General features: G+C 41.9%; 2 protein-coding genes across 4 annotated transcripts; one reads left to right on the top strand and one right to left on the bottom strand.

The window, feature by feature from the left end:
• The first annotated feature begins 2,718 nt into the window (after window positions 1–2,718).
• HSFX3 (heat shock transcription factor family, X-linked member 3) lies at window positions 2,719–6,285 on the top strand. The gene is made up of 2 exons (XM_051968559.1): window positions 2,719–3,310; window positions 3,949–6,285. Exons 1-2 carry the CDS (start codon window positions 2,810–2,812, stop codon window positions 4,618–4,620), a joined length of 1,173 nt encoding a protein of 390 aa, XP_051824519.1. The 5' UTR covers window positions 2,719–2,809; the 3' UTR covers window positions 4,621–6,285.
• Window positions 6,286–6,383: 98 nt separating this feature from the next.
• On the bottom strand, window positions 6,384–15,174 carry LOC127542773 (protein EOLA1-like). 3 transcript variants are annotated; one of them, XM_051968589.1, is made up of 3 exons: window positions 14,996–15,174; window positions 9,362–9,657; window positions 6,384–6,898 (listed from the first exon to the last, which is right to left on the bottom strand). In XM_051968589.1, exons 2-3 carry the CDS (start codon window positions 9,612–9,614, stop codon window positions 6,639–6,641), a joined length of 513 nt encoding a protein of 170 aa, XP_051824549.1. In that variant the 5' UTR covers window positions 9,615–9,657; window positions 14,996–15,174; the 3' UTR covers window positions 6,384–6,638. The 3 variants fall into 3 exon arrangements, with proteins under 3 accessions (XP_051824549.1, XP_051824551.1, XP_051824550.1); XM_051968591.1 differs by having other exon boundaries at window positions 15,035–15,174; XM_051968590.1 differs by lacking the exon at window positions 14,996–15,174 and having other exon boundaries at window positions 9,362–10,863.
• Between the last annotated feature and the right edge of the window lie 1,324 nt (window positions 15,175–16,498).

Raw genomic sequence — 16,498 nt, 5'->3', positions numbered from 1 at the left:
TCCCCTTATCCCTTCCTCTCAGGGTATCCCCTCATCCCTTCCTCTCAGGGTAATCCCAAAGTGTTCCCTCAGCCCTTCCTCTCAGGGTAATGCCAAAGTGTCCCCTCAGCCCTTCCTCTCAGGGTAACCCCAAAGTGTCCCCTCATCCCTGACTCTTGGGGTGTCCCCTCAGCCCTTCCTCTTGGGGTGTCCCCTCAGCCCTTCCTCTCAGGGTAATCCCAAAGTGTCCCCTCAGCCCTTCCTCTCAGGATAATCCCAAAGTGTTCCCTCATCCTTTCCTCTCAGGGTGTCCCCTCATCCCTTCCTTTCAGGGTAATCCCAAAGTGTTCCCTCATCCCTTCCTGTCAGGGTGTCCCCTCATCCCTTCCTCTCAAGGTAATTCTAAAGTGTCCCCTCAGCCCTTCCTCTCAGGATAATCCCAAAGTGTTCCCTCATCCTTTCCTCTCAGGGTGTCCCCTCATCCCTTCCTTTCAGGATAATCCCAAAGTTTTCCCTCATCCCTTCCTCTCAGGGTGTCCCCTTATCCCTTCCTCTCAAGGTAATCCTAAAGTGTTCTCTCATCCCTTCCTCTCAGGGGGTCCCCTCATCCCTTCCTCTCAGGGTAATGCCAAAGTGTCCCCTCAGCCCTTCCTCTCAGGGTAATCCCAAAGTGTCCACTTATCCCTTCCTCTTGGGGTGTCCCCTCAGCCCTTCCTCTCAGGATAATCCCAAAGTGTCCCCTCAGCCCTTCCTCTCAGGGTAATCCCAAAGTGTTCCCTCAGCCCTTCCTCTCAGGATAATCCCAAAGTGTTCCCTCGTCCCTTCCTCTCAGGGTGTCCCCTCATCCCTTCCTCTCAAGGTAATCCTAAAGTGTTCTCTCATCCCTTCCTCTCAGGGGGTCCCCTTATCCCTTACTCTCAGGGTGTTCCCTCATCCCTTCCTCTCAGGGTAATCCCAAAGTGTTCCCTCAGCCCTTCCTCTCAGGGTGTCCCCTCATCCCTTCCTCTTGGGGTAATCAGTCATGACAATAGCACAGTTTAACTAATAAACTATCCCTTCCCTTGACCAAGAGGATAGAAGCTTGTATTAGGGACAGGGGTAAATATCCTGGCTAAAACAACAAAAATGGACACTCTTACCCTGACTTTCATGTTTTGCTAGAGACTCTCACCCTTAAACTGACAGCCTGTGTGATATGGGGTCCTAGCTCTTCAGGATCAAGTGTTTACTTGCTCTTGAAAAGTCCTCACATCACAGACACCCTAGTTCTCTTTCTCTGCCCGCCTCCCCCTACTCCCAAAACAAAACAAAACAAAAAAAGTCCCACAACTTTAAATTATTGTGGGAAGTGACTGAAAATTTAGATGTTTGTAGATACGGTACAAACTTCTGAAAGGCCAGGGCTGCTTGTGGAACAAGACTGAGCACTGCCTGTAGCAGTAAGGGGGACCCCCAAAGCCTCCCTCAGCTCAAAATTTAGGACTTGTCTCTCTCTCCTTCTTCCTCCCTCCCTTGGTCTTTTCCTGTCTCTCTGTCTCTCTGTCCCTATATCTCTCTTTCTGTCTCTATTTGTGTGTGTGTGTGTGTGTATGTCTGCCTCTCTTTCTGTCTCTCTCTCTCTCTTCCTCCCCTTTCCCACTTTCTCCCAGTCTAATAAAACCTCCAGGTATTTTTCACATTTTTCAAGAATAACCAACTGGATCAGAAAAGTTATCTGGATAATTAGTTTGCTTAGAATTTCCTCCCAGCCAAGTTTCATCCAGTTTACACCGAGCCAAAATTGTAAATTCATATTCTCCCTTTGAAATTTGATCTGATTAGAGTAAACCTCTCAAAACTTTAGCTGGAGGGAGAGAGAGAGTTTATAGGGAGCAGGGTGAAGAGGAAATATTCAAAAGCGCCCCCCAAAATTCGAACTCGGGGTTTTGACAATGTCTCATTATACAACAAGACTTCTCGCCCATATTAAAGGGGCCTACAGCCAAAGCCGGTCCACCCAAATCCTTAAGCAGGAGACCCCCTGCTGCTGCCCATCCCCCCCTTCGTCCCCATTCCGTAGGCAGTTATACCTACTTGCTTGTTATAGACTCCCACCCTTATTCACAAGACCCTGGAGAACCCCCACCTCCCCCCAAATTTCCTAATCTAGCAACTGGGAAGTACCTTCCTCTAAATCCCCTCAAGGGGCCTAGCTAGCTGATGAATAAACTGATGTGTTGTTCCCTTATCTTCCCCCACCTTCTCTTCCCTTGAGATTGTGTCCTATGGACTTAAGCAATTATTAGAAATATTTGCTTTATTTATTCACATGTGTGTGTATAGCAACTTATTTATTTGTGACCGAAGGGGAGAAGTTTGGCATAAGGCCAGGAAAATACTTTAAAAAGTGTCAAGGGCAATTTTTGATATTGTGTCTTTCAAAATCCATATGGAATAAAAAAAGTTTTATTTTTCATGTCCCTCTTACATTTAGTTTCTTCCCCTACCTCCCCCCCCATTTACTTTCTAATACAAATGGATGGACAACTTGTCTCCTTTAACTGAGCCTCATTTAAAAGAGACCAAAATTGACCAAAACATTCCAGTTACTGGCAGCTACTTTTCAGAAATTACCTTGACCCCATTGTCTATGCTGGGAGCCAATCAGGGAGCTTGGAATGAACAGCATCACTGCCCTCAAAAAATATCACCATGGTTTCAAGGTTGTGTTGGGTTCTAGATTTTTGCCACCAGGATAAAGGAAGGCTGGCCGCTGCTGCTAGGCTCATTTTGGACTAGACAGAGCAGTGAATGTTACAGGTTGAAATGTTTTGATGGACAACTTAGCTTAATGGCAAATTATTCTACTGAGGACAAAGTGAGAGTTAAAATTGAACCCTCAGTAGATACATTAAATTCTGAAGAGCCATTTCAAAGGGTTACTCCCCTTTTAAATGACCAGAGAGGGTCAAGAATTTCTGGGCAACAGGGAAGGAGACAAGCAGCCCAAGCCATGAATCGAGAACCGACCCTTCCTGCAAGGGAGTCTACCAGCCAGGCCCCAGATCAGGCAGAAGTTAATGAGCTTCTCTGCTTGTCTTTTCCAAAAAAACTTTGGAAAATAGTAGATAGTGATCATTTTAAGTCCATCTATTGGAATGAGAATGGAGACAGTGTGGTCATTAAAGAAGAGTTTTTTCAACGAGAGATTTTGGATAGGAAAGGATTAATAAGGATTTTTGAAACAGCTAGCCTAAAAAGTTTTGTTCGACAGCTTAATCTGTATGGATTTTCTAAAATTCGAGTAAATTTGCCTTCGACACACTTGGACCAGGGGAATGAAAACATCATGGTAAAGTAGTAAAAGCTTAGTTGGTATAATTTGTGTTAAATAATTTAAGTTTTCATAAAAAGTAAATGTTAGACCATGTTTATTTTACATAAAGTATCATTCTAGATGTTTTCAATTACCTAAACTAAATATATATATAAGACATATACTATATAACCATATTATATCCCATTATGTATTATACATTGTTATTATATTGTATTATTATATATTGTTACATAATTATTATATTATTGTTATATATCCCTTTCTATCATTATATTTCATATGATTTTTCTATTATTATAGTGTATATTATCTTATTATATAACCTATCACTACATTTTATTAGATATTATGTCAACATAATAAAATAACAAAAGTACCAAGAGCCTAGTTTATTTCAAAAGGATAGTCATTTATTGTCAATGAATTAACATTTCATGATATGAAAGTTTTTAACACAAAGTAGAAAGATAGAGTTTTTCACTACTCAATAGAATTGGGCTAATCTCATAGCACAGGATGAAAGGATAGTAAGATGAGAGGTTGTTTATTTTTACCTGGAAACTCAATAGTAGCCATAGAAATGGCAAAATGAGATCCTTGTGGGCTTCTGGCTAATTGTGAAGACTTAAAATTCGATTTCTTCTTCACAGGTCTACCGCAGCACTAACTTTAAAAGAGACTGCCCTCATCTGCTTCAGAGAATGAAAAGAAGAGTGGGTATCCGAAGACGTGCTTCATCAAGTTCTGCCTCCCCTCTTCTCAAAAGAAAGCGAGCCCGGGTCTCAAAAAGAAAGCTTTCCTTCAGAGAGTCAAGAAAGACCCATCATAGCAGACGAGTAAAATCTAAGAAGGGAAAGAAGAAGGCCAAGAAATCTCGCCACCCCCGGAAGAAGAAGCGCCAAGGGTATCCCACTCCCCCAGAATGGCCAGTAGAGGGTCCCTCTAGTCACCCCAGACAAAATGTACCTCAGGTTCACCCCGGAGAGAGCTCAAACAACAATGGTTTCAATCCTTTTGTATCTCAGGAAGCAGCTATGCCCACAGACCCTTCTTTTATGGGAATGCTGACACCAACGCTGTATAATGATTTCATGTCCCTGAATAGTCAGATTGCCACTTTAATGTCTTTTTACAATCCATGGTTTGCTATGTGCATGGCTGCGGCTTCTACATCTGGCGCGGTGCCCGAGCCCAACGGGGATAATGATGATGACGAGCAGGTATCATCTTCAGCTCAGCATTGCCCCATGTGCAACTGCTGCTACAACGAGTCTGTAGCTAAGCCTGGGACCCCCAACAGCCCTGAGAGCTCTTCTGACTAAAATTACAGTTTGTAATGAATACAATGACCCTATTTTTGTCTTTAATAAAAATCTATACGAATTAAACTATTTACAAATCTAACTAGTATTTTTTCCGCTTGCTTTTGCTCACAACATCTTACACTTTCTGGGCCAGTCCAGCTGAATCTGGGAGGGTTCCTCACAGAGGCAAAGGTATCTATTTACTCCTTCTAAAATAAACTACTGAATCAAAAGGGATCCTAGATAAATAACATATATCATATAACATATAAAAGTTAAAATTCAATATGTAAAGGGGATTTTGCTCATTCCTTCAGCACATATCTATTGAATCTACTCAGTGGGGGGTTGGTTCCATGCCTTGTACAGCAGGGGGTCCTGGGAGATGGCACATAGAAACTCAACTGACCTTAAAGCAACATGGCAGCTAGCATTCAGGGAGCACTTTTCAGATAGGATCCTCATTCTAACAATGGGAGAGGGTGCTAATATCCCTTTATCAGTGAGCAAAGTGAAGTTACCCTGAGTCACACAGGTATGTGTTTAAGATGGTATTTAAACTCAGATCTTCCTGCCTCCAAGATCAGCATTTCATTCACTGTGAGAGGCCACCTAGTTGTTCACACATTACCCATTTAATGAGAAGGTATTAAGCACTAGGAGGTGGGATGATATTAAGGAGAGTGACACGGGGGAGGGAAATCTAGTGGGGTTTAGGAGGAAATATATAGGCTAGGAAATATATGGCTAGTAGGGTTTAGGGGGAAATACATAGTTGAAGTCATATGAAGAGATGAAAAAGCTCAGGTTTATAAAGGGGGCTGAGGACAGAAGGCTCTGGGTTATCTACATTTAGGATGCAAGAGAATAAAAAATACACAAGAGTTTGGAGCAGAATCAGGAAACCAGAAAGAAAAAGACTTTTTAAAAGGTCATTAAGTGTCCTTCTCTCCTCTTGAAGAGATGAAAGCAGATTTTTGCATATGCTAACAGGAATGTCCTAACTTGATTGATTTTTTTAATAGTTTTTTTTTTTTCCCCAAGTGAAGTCTCCCTGGGGGGTAACATTATGACAGGAAGGGTGTACCTAACTGCCAGTAATTGTGATGTAACAATGACAGACAACATGAAAACTTAAAAGCCACTTAACCAAGGATTGTGATCATTTTGTTCATTGGTGACCTTAGGGGAAATAAAATGAATTATAAGGGGGTTAAAGACTATGTGGACAGTGAGAGTATTCTATGACAGATCACTGTATTCTAATGTTAGACAAGAGGGGGGAAATCAGAGGATGGCCAATTATACCAACTGAAGAATGGTTGAGATGGGGAGAGAGGGGAACTGATTTTAATAAAAAGTTATTTTGAAACATGTAGATGGTACACAAATGGATTAGTTGAAGGCCTTTCTCCTTTCCCTGTCAGAATGTTGGCTATTTCAGTTACTTTATGACAAGGAAAGATTCCATGGTGGGAGAGGGAGAGGGGGAGGGAAGCCATGTCAAGAAACTGCTATGATATCAAAAGAAAGAGGGACCAACAACTGTTTTTACCAAAATTAGTTTCAATCTCAGCATTGTTTAGATCTCAAATAAGGCTTTCCCAGGCAATATCTAATTTGATGGAGAGCCTGATTTAAGCAATAGCCTTATTTAAAACGCATAATGACATTTTTACTAGGGTTAACATGGGAAAGCACACAAAACCATGCCCAATAGAACAAAAACTCTTTTTAAAAAAAGTCCTATTATCACAGTCTTGAAATGAAGAGAACTGAAATGGGATAAAAACAGTAACATGATGACATTTATTGGCCAATGTCACTGTCTGCATTAGACCAGATGATCTGAAATGTTATTGTCAATGGATGAAAAAGATTTATACCTCCTGGATGCCTTAGCTTGAAATCACAAGTCCCACTGATATGGTTTTGAGAAATGATGGTTTCCTCTCCTCCCCCCTTAACAATTAATATAATAAAAGGAATTTACAGTTTGGCTCATATGGAAACCATATCCATTAAAGATATTTGGCTCAGTTCTCTGCAACTTCATTCTTGGGAAGCCATGAAAAATTTCCCTCTTCTAAAGGGATCAGTTCTTTGGGGATCTCAACTTCAAATATATCCTTGCCACCTTTAGCTAGTATTGGTTTTAACAGCCACCTTGGATTTGAAAGAGTGGTCAGGTATTTTTTTTTTAAGTCAGTCAGCACAGCTTTGTTCTCCAGGTTCACCAACTTTTCTGGAGTCAGATTTTCAGGACACTGTAGTGTCTCCCCAATGTCCACGAGCCCTGGATAGAAGGAGAGGAGAGCACATGAAGGGGTTTAATTTTTCTTGACTCAATGAGAATGTTTGCCTGTCTTTTTACATATGAAATATTCAGTTATTAAAAGAACACGGCTCTCTAAAAATGAGCAACAGGAAGAGTATCTGTTTACCCAAAGAAAGATATTACAGATTGTGGCTAACCTCCTCTCCATATTGCTAGAGTTTTATGAGGAAAAAGGGAGGTGAGTCCAAGATTACTGTTGGTATTGGTCTGTGAAGTTTGGATCCAGGAAGTCAGAAATCCCTTTATTCAATTTCTCTCTTAGATGACCCATAACAATCACAGCTTCTTAAACTGTGGATCATGACCCCATATGGGATCATTGTACCTGAATGTGAGGGTTGGAAAAAATTTGGCAATAGTAAAAGGTATTCAATATTCTCCCAAGATTTAATTTTTTATTAATATAAATGAGTATATCCAACTCATTAGCATGCAAATTTGCTTTCATCTTTAATTAACAAGGATATATATATATATATTTATTTTAAAGTATATGTTAACATATACCAAAGAATTATCTTAAAATCAATTTCTTCATGATTTATTATCAGTAAATGTTTGATTTGTAGATCTGCACATGACTCGGGATCATGTAAAAAGGGGTCATGGGTGGAAAAAGTTTAAGAAGCTCTGACCTATAGGACTTCTTGTGAATCACTTAATGTCTCTCAGTCAGTTTTTAACAGTTAGAAAAAAAAGGACAGGAATGGTATCTTCCTCTCAGGGTTATTGAACACTGGGTTACTACAGAGGGGGTACTCCATTGGCACAGCCTTGGAAAGCCTAAGGCCACATGCTGAGAATACTAAGGTCTCAGTGAGGGTTACATATAGGTATATCTACTATGTTAACAATAGGAACTATGGAAAGGGAAGATGTCTATTATCTATCGACAAAGTACAATGTAAATGGTATGATATTTCACCAAATGGTTATATTTATAAAGCACTTTAGCGTAATGTCTGGCACATAGTAGGTGCTTATTAAATACTTGTTCCTTTCCCTTTGCCCCACATAAGCAAGCACTGGGAGGCCTTCATGTAACGGATATTTATAGGTAAATCTGCAATGTATTTGAGGAGAGTAGAGTTCTCCCTATATGAGGAATCAGGAGAACAGCTATGGCTAAGTGATTACTCCTCTACTCTCCTAACTTCAATGTTTATTGGACTTGGAATTACATCTATGTATTATATCAGATATTTGCCATGTAGGGCTATGATTCTTTTGGGAGGGTTCAGAATAAAAGCTACTTTCTTGGGTCTTTGGAGGGGTTATACAACTAGCCCCCCCATATATATGTATATGTGTGTGTGTGTGTATATATATATGTATATATGTAACCGTGTAATAATAATGCCATTGTCCATCTTCAAATCATGCTGCTGACACAAAATTGAATATGGATGTCTATATCCGAATGGACAAATGGATATGAGACCAAGGGTCCTTGTCCCCCAGATGATTAAAGAATACCATCTTTGATTTGTTGTTTGAAAGGCTGGTGCTGCTTAGTGCAGTAACTCCTCTCTAATTCTCAACCTGGTAGATAGAGATGACTTGCCTCATGTCACACAGTAAGTCAGAATACAGACTCATAATATCAGGTCTTAGAAAAAACCTGGAGATTCACAGCTGGAGACTTTTCCCAGACTGGAATGAGGTAGAAGAGGAAATACTTGCATTTTATTAGGCCACAATACAAACAATCCTGAACTGGAAGTCAGGAGAACTGTTTGAGTTGTAATTTGCCACCAACTGCCTGTGTGACATGGGGCAAGATCTTTTCCCTCTCTAGGCCTCAGTTTCCCCTTATGTCAAGTTAAGGGGTCAGAACAGTTGATCTCAAAGAGTTCTGTTAGCTCAAACATTCTATTGTTCTGTGATTCAATGATCTCCAAGGAAACCTCCACTCAACATAACATCAACGGATAAATGGGTTATAGAATGTAGTACACTGGTAGTGTTTTATTTTTTAAAAATACGCACTTACAGACAAAACCACCAGTCTACTACCACTACCATCAATTCCACAACCCTCAAAGATACTGGAACACTGAAATGCTTATAAAGTTTCCTAAATTATTAAAGCCAAAAGGGACTATAAAGATAATCTTTTCATAAGATCAACTGGAAATTAGAAATGTAAGGGAGTTGAGAGGCCAGCTAGTCCAATTCTCAATTAACAGTGGACAACACTGAAGTCAAAGTGGTGTGCCCACCAACATGCAGTGAGTTGGTGAGCACAGCTAGGAAATGAATCCAGGATATGCACACGTGTGTGTGTGTGTGTGTGTGTGTGTGTGTGTCTTTTAAGGAAGGAAGAGTCTGTGTGTGGGATTTTTTAGGTCAACATTATTTTGTTCAATCCAACCAGCCTTTATCAAGCCCCTAATATGCCCAAGGTCAAAGGTCACTCACCAGCAATAACTCCTCTACCAAATTTCTCCCCTTCATCCAATAACGTCTGAATTTGAGTGCTTGTCATCCCGAGCCTCTCCACCAGTATATACTTCCATGATTCATCTTCCCAGTCTTTCTGAGCAATGTGAATAGCAATGGTGCAGCTGTGTTGGCTTGCCAGCAAAGGACGCCAACGAGTCTCTAGCGTTTTGACTCCGTTTAGGACCAGCCCGGCATAAGGCTGCCGGAAGGAAAGACAGCCAAATTTCATCTCTTTCTCAAGCCTCTGATTCACTTATCATTAGTCTTTTGCCCTATTTCAAATAAAAAAAAAGGTTAAATGAACCATCAATACAAAATACCCTCCATATTCACCTCCCCCATGCCCATTAGTCAGGGCTCCTTTGGTTCTCTGGTAACTGTCACCAACAAATATTTTGCCCACACAAAATGGGGGAAATGTACAGGTGTGAAGCAAGGACAAATTATAGAGCATTTTAAAAAGAATATAGCATTTCTTACATATTAATTCTGCTGATAGAGAAAGGAACATTGAGAGCTCAGAGCTATGCTTTAGAGAATCCAACCTGTACTTTAAAAAAATAGGAATTCAAAGAGGACCTGTGATCAGTATGAAGAACTCTGACCACCAAGTTGTAGGAGAAAAGTATCAGGGGAATATGGAAGTCAAATTATATACTCAGGGTCACTTAACTCCAAGCCTAGCCTTCTGTCCACTGGCTCTATCAAATCAATCAGTAAATCAATCAATCGATCCCTATATTTGTACATCTTTATATACACATACCTTTATAGACATACCCATACATCCATTCTAAGTGCCTAATTGAATAATTCTATTTAGTTTATACATTGTTTGAAAGGAAATCCTGCAACTAAAGAGAGATTTTGAATACACTATTTGCCTTAACTCGAAACTAGGCTAAACAATCATCTTATTTACACAATTCATTATAGGCATCCCTTCCATATCTGAGTTTTGGTATACATATAGCATGGGTTGGCATAAGAAAGTAAATGAGATTTTTGGGGGGAGTTTTGCAGAAGCTTATAGATGACGTATGAAGGTCCGCAGATGACACAGAAAAAAGTTTAGAAACTCTTAAATGCATAAAATATAGGTATAGTATTATATAATAGCAACCCAAATTTTACAATAAGGTACTGTACACACCCTCATAATAGAAAAAGAAAAAAAAAATCAGACTTCATCTCTGGTATGAAGAAAGGGCCAAAGAATTCTGTGTGGATTTTCCAGATCTTGGGGTACCACATCCCTAACCCCCATGATGTGGAAGGAATAACTGTAATTACTTAGGAAATCCCTAGCCTTTTTTCTTCCTATAATTATAGCAGTACCAATGTAATCTTCTGCCAGCAGTTTCTTTCTGGCCTTAGACACTTATGCAGTGTGACCCTGAGCAAATTATTTAATTCTGATTGAGTTATTTTCCTCAGCTGTAAAGTGAGAATAATAACAGCATCCCATCTTCTCTCTGTTGTTGTGAGAATCAAAAGAGAGATTTGTAAAAGCCCTCATCACAGTGCCTGGTACATAGTAGGTACTATATAAATGCTTATGCCCTTCCCCCTTCTTCCTTAACAAACAGCTAGAACTTTCAGGACAGAAGAACTAAAACGTAATTCTAATTCTGTTAAGCCTAAGGATAGTGACTTCCCTGCATATGACTCAATTATTTCATCTGCAACATGGAAATAAATCAAATAATTATCATTGCTCTGTGTGTGTGTGCGTGTGTGTGTGTGACATACATATATATGTATATGAGTGTGTGGGTGGGTCTGCATATATATGTGTGTGTATGTATACATACACACACATATGCATATTGAATCTATATAATCACGTATATAAAGCAATTTCAAATAAAGAGAGGCAGGGGAACACTAGCTGATGACATCCTGAAGTTATGATATACCTCAAAAAGGTCCTTATCACAATCAACATGAAGTTTAGAGAACCAACACTTCTGAGAGTCAAGTCAGAGGATCAGCTTCCAGTAGCAAATTCTGGCTAATGGCCCCAAAGTTAGACAAGTGAAGCAAAAGAATCAGAATCCACTGCACAAAAATAGGACTTGGGAGGTGTGGATAAGCAACTTATTTGAAAAAGATCTGGGGGCTTTAGTGACTTGTCAGCTAAAAATGAGCCAGCTGAGTGATTTGACAGCCAAAAAAAGCTGAGGGAACCGTTCTTAGTTTGCCTAGAGCATTAAGGGAGATGATGGTCCCACTGATTTCTGCCTTGGCCAAATACCATCTAAAATATTGGGTTTGATTTTGGGCACATTTCTGGAAAGTCACTGACAATTGGAGGGCATCCAGAGGGTAGTTAATATAGGGAGATGATGCATCCAGAGGAGACTTGTCCAAGGAACTGAGAATGTTCGGGGAAGAGGGGAACAATTTCTGTTTTCCCTTTTCCAAAGGTCAGTTCTAAGAATGACAACAGCCTGGAAGGGGTCTTAACTGTTTTTGTGTCATGGAACCCTTTGGGAGTTTGGTGAGGCTTTGGGACCTCTTCTCACAAGAAAGCTTTTACTTGTAAAGGCATAAAACAACAACAAAAAAAAACATGGGATTAAAAAGGTAATCAGTATATGTACTGAAATTCAGTTTAAACAGTTTTTAAAACAACAATAACTGTAAATCCATTGGACGCCTGCTTAAGAATTCTGTTAAGAATTTCTTCTCACAAGGTTTTTCCTTTTAAAAGCATAAAAAGAAAAAACATGGGATTAAAAAGGTAATCAGTAAATATAATGAAATTCAGTTTAAACAGTATTTAAAAAAAACAATAACTGCAAACTCATTGGATTGGACGCCAGCTTAAGAATTTCTGTTAAAACGTCCTAGCGATGGAAACTATGTAAAGTACGATAGAAGATATAGCAGAAGAGATGACTATTTGCCAGAAAAGGATTCCTAACCAGATACACAATGGACAAGATGTTCTTGGAGGCTCTTTCCAACCCTGATTTTGAGTCTTGTCTTGTTCTTTCTTGTCAGGGTCAAGGACCACATTAAATCTCTGCCAGCATTAGAAGAAATAAATGATACTTTCTGGCCCAAAGTATTAAGGTTTGAAAACCCAACACCTTATGATTTTTTTTTAAAAGAAAAACAAGACCCTTTACAGAACTAGATTCCACCTTTCAATTCACCTTCCTTTTGCAGGTTTGAACCCTCCCAAAGCCTTAACTCTCCTGTCGATGTCTATCACTACTACTCTTCAGTTGGTTAGTAAGCACTAGACAAAGTGATTTACACAAAAATCGTTCCTATCTGTAAAGAATTTAGGATGTAAACCAGCAAGTTCTTTAACCTTCCTAGGTCTCAGTAAAATGGAGCCGAATCAAAAGGCCTTGAGGTCTTTCTAACTCTAGATACTAAAAAGAAAAGAAATAGATAATGAGGTGGCTCAGTGCATAGAGCACTGGGCCTGAAGTGAAGACCACTCCCCTTCCTGAGTTCAAATCCAGCCTCAGATCTAGCTGTGTCACCCTGGCCAAGACACCTCACCCTGTTTGCTTCAGCTTTCTCATTTGTAAAAGGATCTGGAGAAGACAACAGCAAACCACCCCAGTATCTTCAAATGGGGCCACCATGAGTTGTATGGGACTGAACAAAAACACAATAGGAAAGCTCTACATTTGGCATAAAGGATGGAATACCGACGTTGTATCTGTCAGCTTTTGACTGCCCTAGCACTAAGTACAGAAGATGGGCAATATTGGCAGAATGTCTGGGCTAGACTTCAGAGTAGATTTATGTTAGGCTTATGGTCAACTAAGTCCTCCAGGTCTTTTTCACATGAACTCCCCTCCAACCAGATCTTTTGAATCCTGTATTTCTGGGGAAGTTTTCTTGAAATCATTAAGCCCATCTTTAGGAGAGCTCTACTCCATCTTTTTGCTTTGGTCTCGTCTTAGCTGGATTTCCAGAGTCTATTTTTACCACTTGCTACATGAAATACATGAAATACTGTTATATCGTGGGAAAAGGGGAAACTTCATGGAGATTGGAGAATCCTAAAATCTTAATTCTTAAGCTAGGCCTCAGTAGCCAGTATTCAAATGGGAGAGTCAAAGAGTGGAGAAGGGTCAGGAAAGAATATTTGGAGAATGACATTATCATCCGCAGGCCCGTCAGCACCATAGACTGAACAATCCCTGCCTGGCAGGGACCGGGAGCCATGGGAGGGCAGGAGCCAGGTTTAAATCACTTCAGCATTGTCTATATGGTCTTTTGAAGAAGGTATTCAGCAAATGCTGGGAATAGGTGCTAAAAAAAATAAAACAAAACCTGACCACAGGTGGGAGAGGATGTTGTGCTATAGGTAATGAGGACTTAGAGGTGAAAATGAGGGAGTAGGGGAATAATGATAACTGTCACTTCTCAGGAGCTTTAAGGTCAAAGAAACATTTTCCTAAAGATACTCCCTTGAGGGTAATCAATATCAATACAAAGATCATTTTACACGTGTGGCTTCTTTTTTCCAGCTCTCCTCATTCATTAAATCAGTCAGTTCACATCTCATCTGATTCTGTTCTAGGTTGGATCCAGTGGGAGGAATATGAGGATAAATGAGACTGGTCCCAGCCTTCATAAAGGTTCCAGTCTAGGTGAAGGGGGGGGAGGGGAGAGGGAGTTTAGAAGTGCAGGAAACTCATCTTGGAAGAAAGAGAAGTTTCTGATCATTAGGATTTGAATTGGGGAACCAGTCCAGAGAAGCCAAAGGTATATCTCAGCAGGAGGGGGAGGAGAGTTCCCATTTTGGCCGGTGTATGCAGGGTTCAGAGCTTTGAGTTAAAGCTGGATAAATTGATTGGGGGAGACATGGTTAGATGGGGCACTTCTGGCTTGCCCCCGCCCTCCCCCTCCCCCCCCCCCCCCCCGCTATCCCCTGAGCACTGAGACAGGGAGGACGTTTTCAGCATCAGTGGGGGGAGCAGGGATCATCCATCTGGAGCTGGGAGTACCCTCCCCCCTCGGTCACTTAGTCTAAACCCCTCATTTTACAGATGAGAAAACTATGGGCCCGAGAGTAATGACTTGTGCAAGGTCATCGCGGCAACCCTGGGATTCTAAATGGCTGGGCCTCCAAGCCTTGCGTCACAGAAGTGTCGTCTTCTGTCTGCCTGTTCCCATCATCCTTGATTTGGAGATCTCGGCCCTGCTCTAAATTGGGGCCCGACAGCATGTTTTAGGCAGTTAGACATTTTCCCAGGCCCGGACTCGGGCCGAAGGGGGAAGGAGGGAAAAGGGAGGGAGAGGATAGAGGCTCGGGATTTCAGCTGCGCCGCCGCCGCCGCCGCCGCCGCCTGGTGGCGTAGTGCCTTCAGCTCCGAGGGCCCCTGGGGCGCGGCGGGCAGGACCAGAAGCCGGCAGGAACACGATGGAGGGACCTAGAAGCGGCGGCGGCGGCGCAGGCCCGAGCGGGAGCGGGGTGTTGGGCTTTGGGGAGCACCTCACGGAGGGAGAGGGAGGAGGCGAGAGGGGGCGAGGAGGGAGGAAGGCAGCGGGCAGAGGGGAGGGAGAGGCGCAGCGCGGGGTGGGAGTGGGAGAGACGCCCTGCCCTGCCCCGCCCCTCCTGCCCCGCCGACCCACCGGGTGGGCGGAGGACAGCGGGCAGCGTAGCTGGCTTACGGACGGGGAGCGCAGGAAACCGGAGCGAAGCCTCAGCGGGAGGGCAGCGGCTAGCCGCGGGGAGCACTGGGCCGGGCCGGGCCGGGCCGTGCGCTGAGAGCAGGAGGAGGAGCTTGGGGAGGAGCCTCGGGCCAGGCCGGGGTGTGTGCGTGCGTGTGCGCGTGCGTGCGCGTGCGTGTCTGTATGTCAGTGTGTGTCAGTGTGTCAGCGTTTGTGTCTGTCAGTGTGTGTCTTCGTGTGTGTGCGTGTGAGTGTGTCTGTACGTGGAGCCTCTGTACCCTGTGTGTGTGTTGTGTATGTGTGGCGTTTGTGTGTGGCTGGGCTTAGAAAGGAGCTACAAAATGGCCGAGCTGGATTAAAATTCTCTCCACCAAGTCCCTTATTCCCCGGTGTAGGAGGAAAGGGGATTTGTGTCCTGGGCCACAGATTTAGGAGTCCACAAGCAGGCCGTGGCCCTGGACTCCAGTTTTCTTAACCCAACGCTAAACTCTCCTAGCTTTAGAGCTGAAAGGTACTTGGCTATGTGAATAGGAGTCACTTGGTATGAGCAGGCCTGACTGGGTTAGGATTTACTCCATGAAAAAAAAAAAAAGGCCCATGGTGAGATTATGGGCTCTTTTTTTTTTTTTTTTTTTTTTTTTGCTGAGGCAATTGAGGTTAAGTGACTTGCCCAGTCACACAGCCAGGAAGTGTTAAGTAGCTGAGGTCACATTTGAACTCAGGTCCTCCTGACTTCAGGGCTGGTGCTCTCTCCACTGTGCTGCCCTGATTCGGATTTTAAAGAGAATTAGAGATCATCTAGTCCAACTCCTATTAACAAAGGAGGAAACTGAGCACTTCCGATTTGAGACCTTAAATTACCTTGGATTTGCTCTCTCTATATTTTGTGTTCATATTTTTCTCTCTTTTCCCCCATCTCTAAAATGTAATCTCCTTGAGGACAGGGCTTGCGACATGTTGAATACATGAATAAAATTGACTTGGCCTAAATCCTACCGCTAAGAACAAATGGCGAAGGCAGAATCAAATTTGAATTCCTGACAGAGGATCTCGACTAATTAATCCACAAGCATTTATTAAGCTTCTACTATATGTCAGGCACTGTGCTAGGCACGAGGGTTCCAGACATATGAGTGAAACCTTTCTTATTATTCTTGTCCCAAAAGGCTTTGTGCAGTCTTAAGAATTAAGTTAGTAGATTAAGGCTTTTGGGACATCCTGTGTATGTAAAGTTCTCTGCAAACCTTAAAGTGCAATACAAAATATTAACTATTATTATTGTCATTATTTTATAAAACAAAGGCAGCTAGATAGTGTAGTGAATAGGAAGCTGGGCTCATAATCAGTAAGATCTCAGTTCAAATTGTACCTCTAACACTTCAGTTGTGTGATCTTGGGCAAGTCATTTATATTTCAGTTTCTTCATCTGTGAAATGAGTTTATTGGACTCAATAGCCTGTTCAG

This window comes from Antechinus flavipes, chromosome X, assembly GCF_016432865.1.
Source record: "Antechinus flavipes isolate AdamAnt ecotype Samford, QLD, Australia chromosome X, AdamAnt_v2, whole genome shotgun sequence".
Taxonomy (NCBI): Eukaryota; Metazoa; Chordata; class Mammalia; order Dasyuromorphia; family Dasyuridae; genus Antechinus; species Antechinus flavipes.
This window is presented reverse-complemented; position numbering and strand designations above follow the sequence as displayed.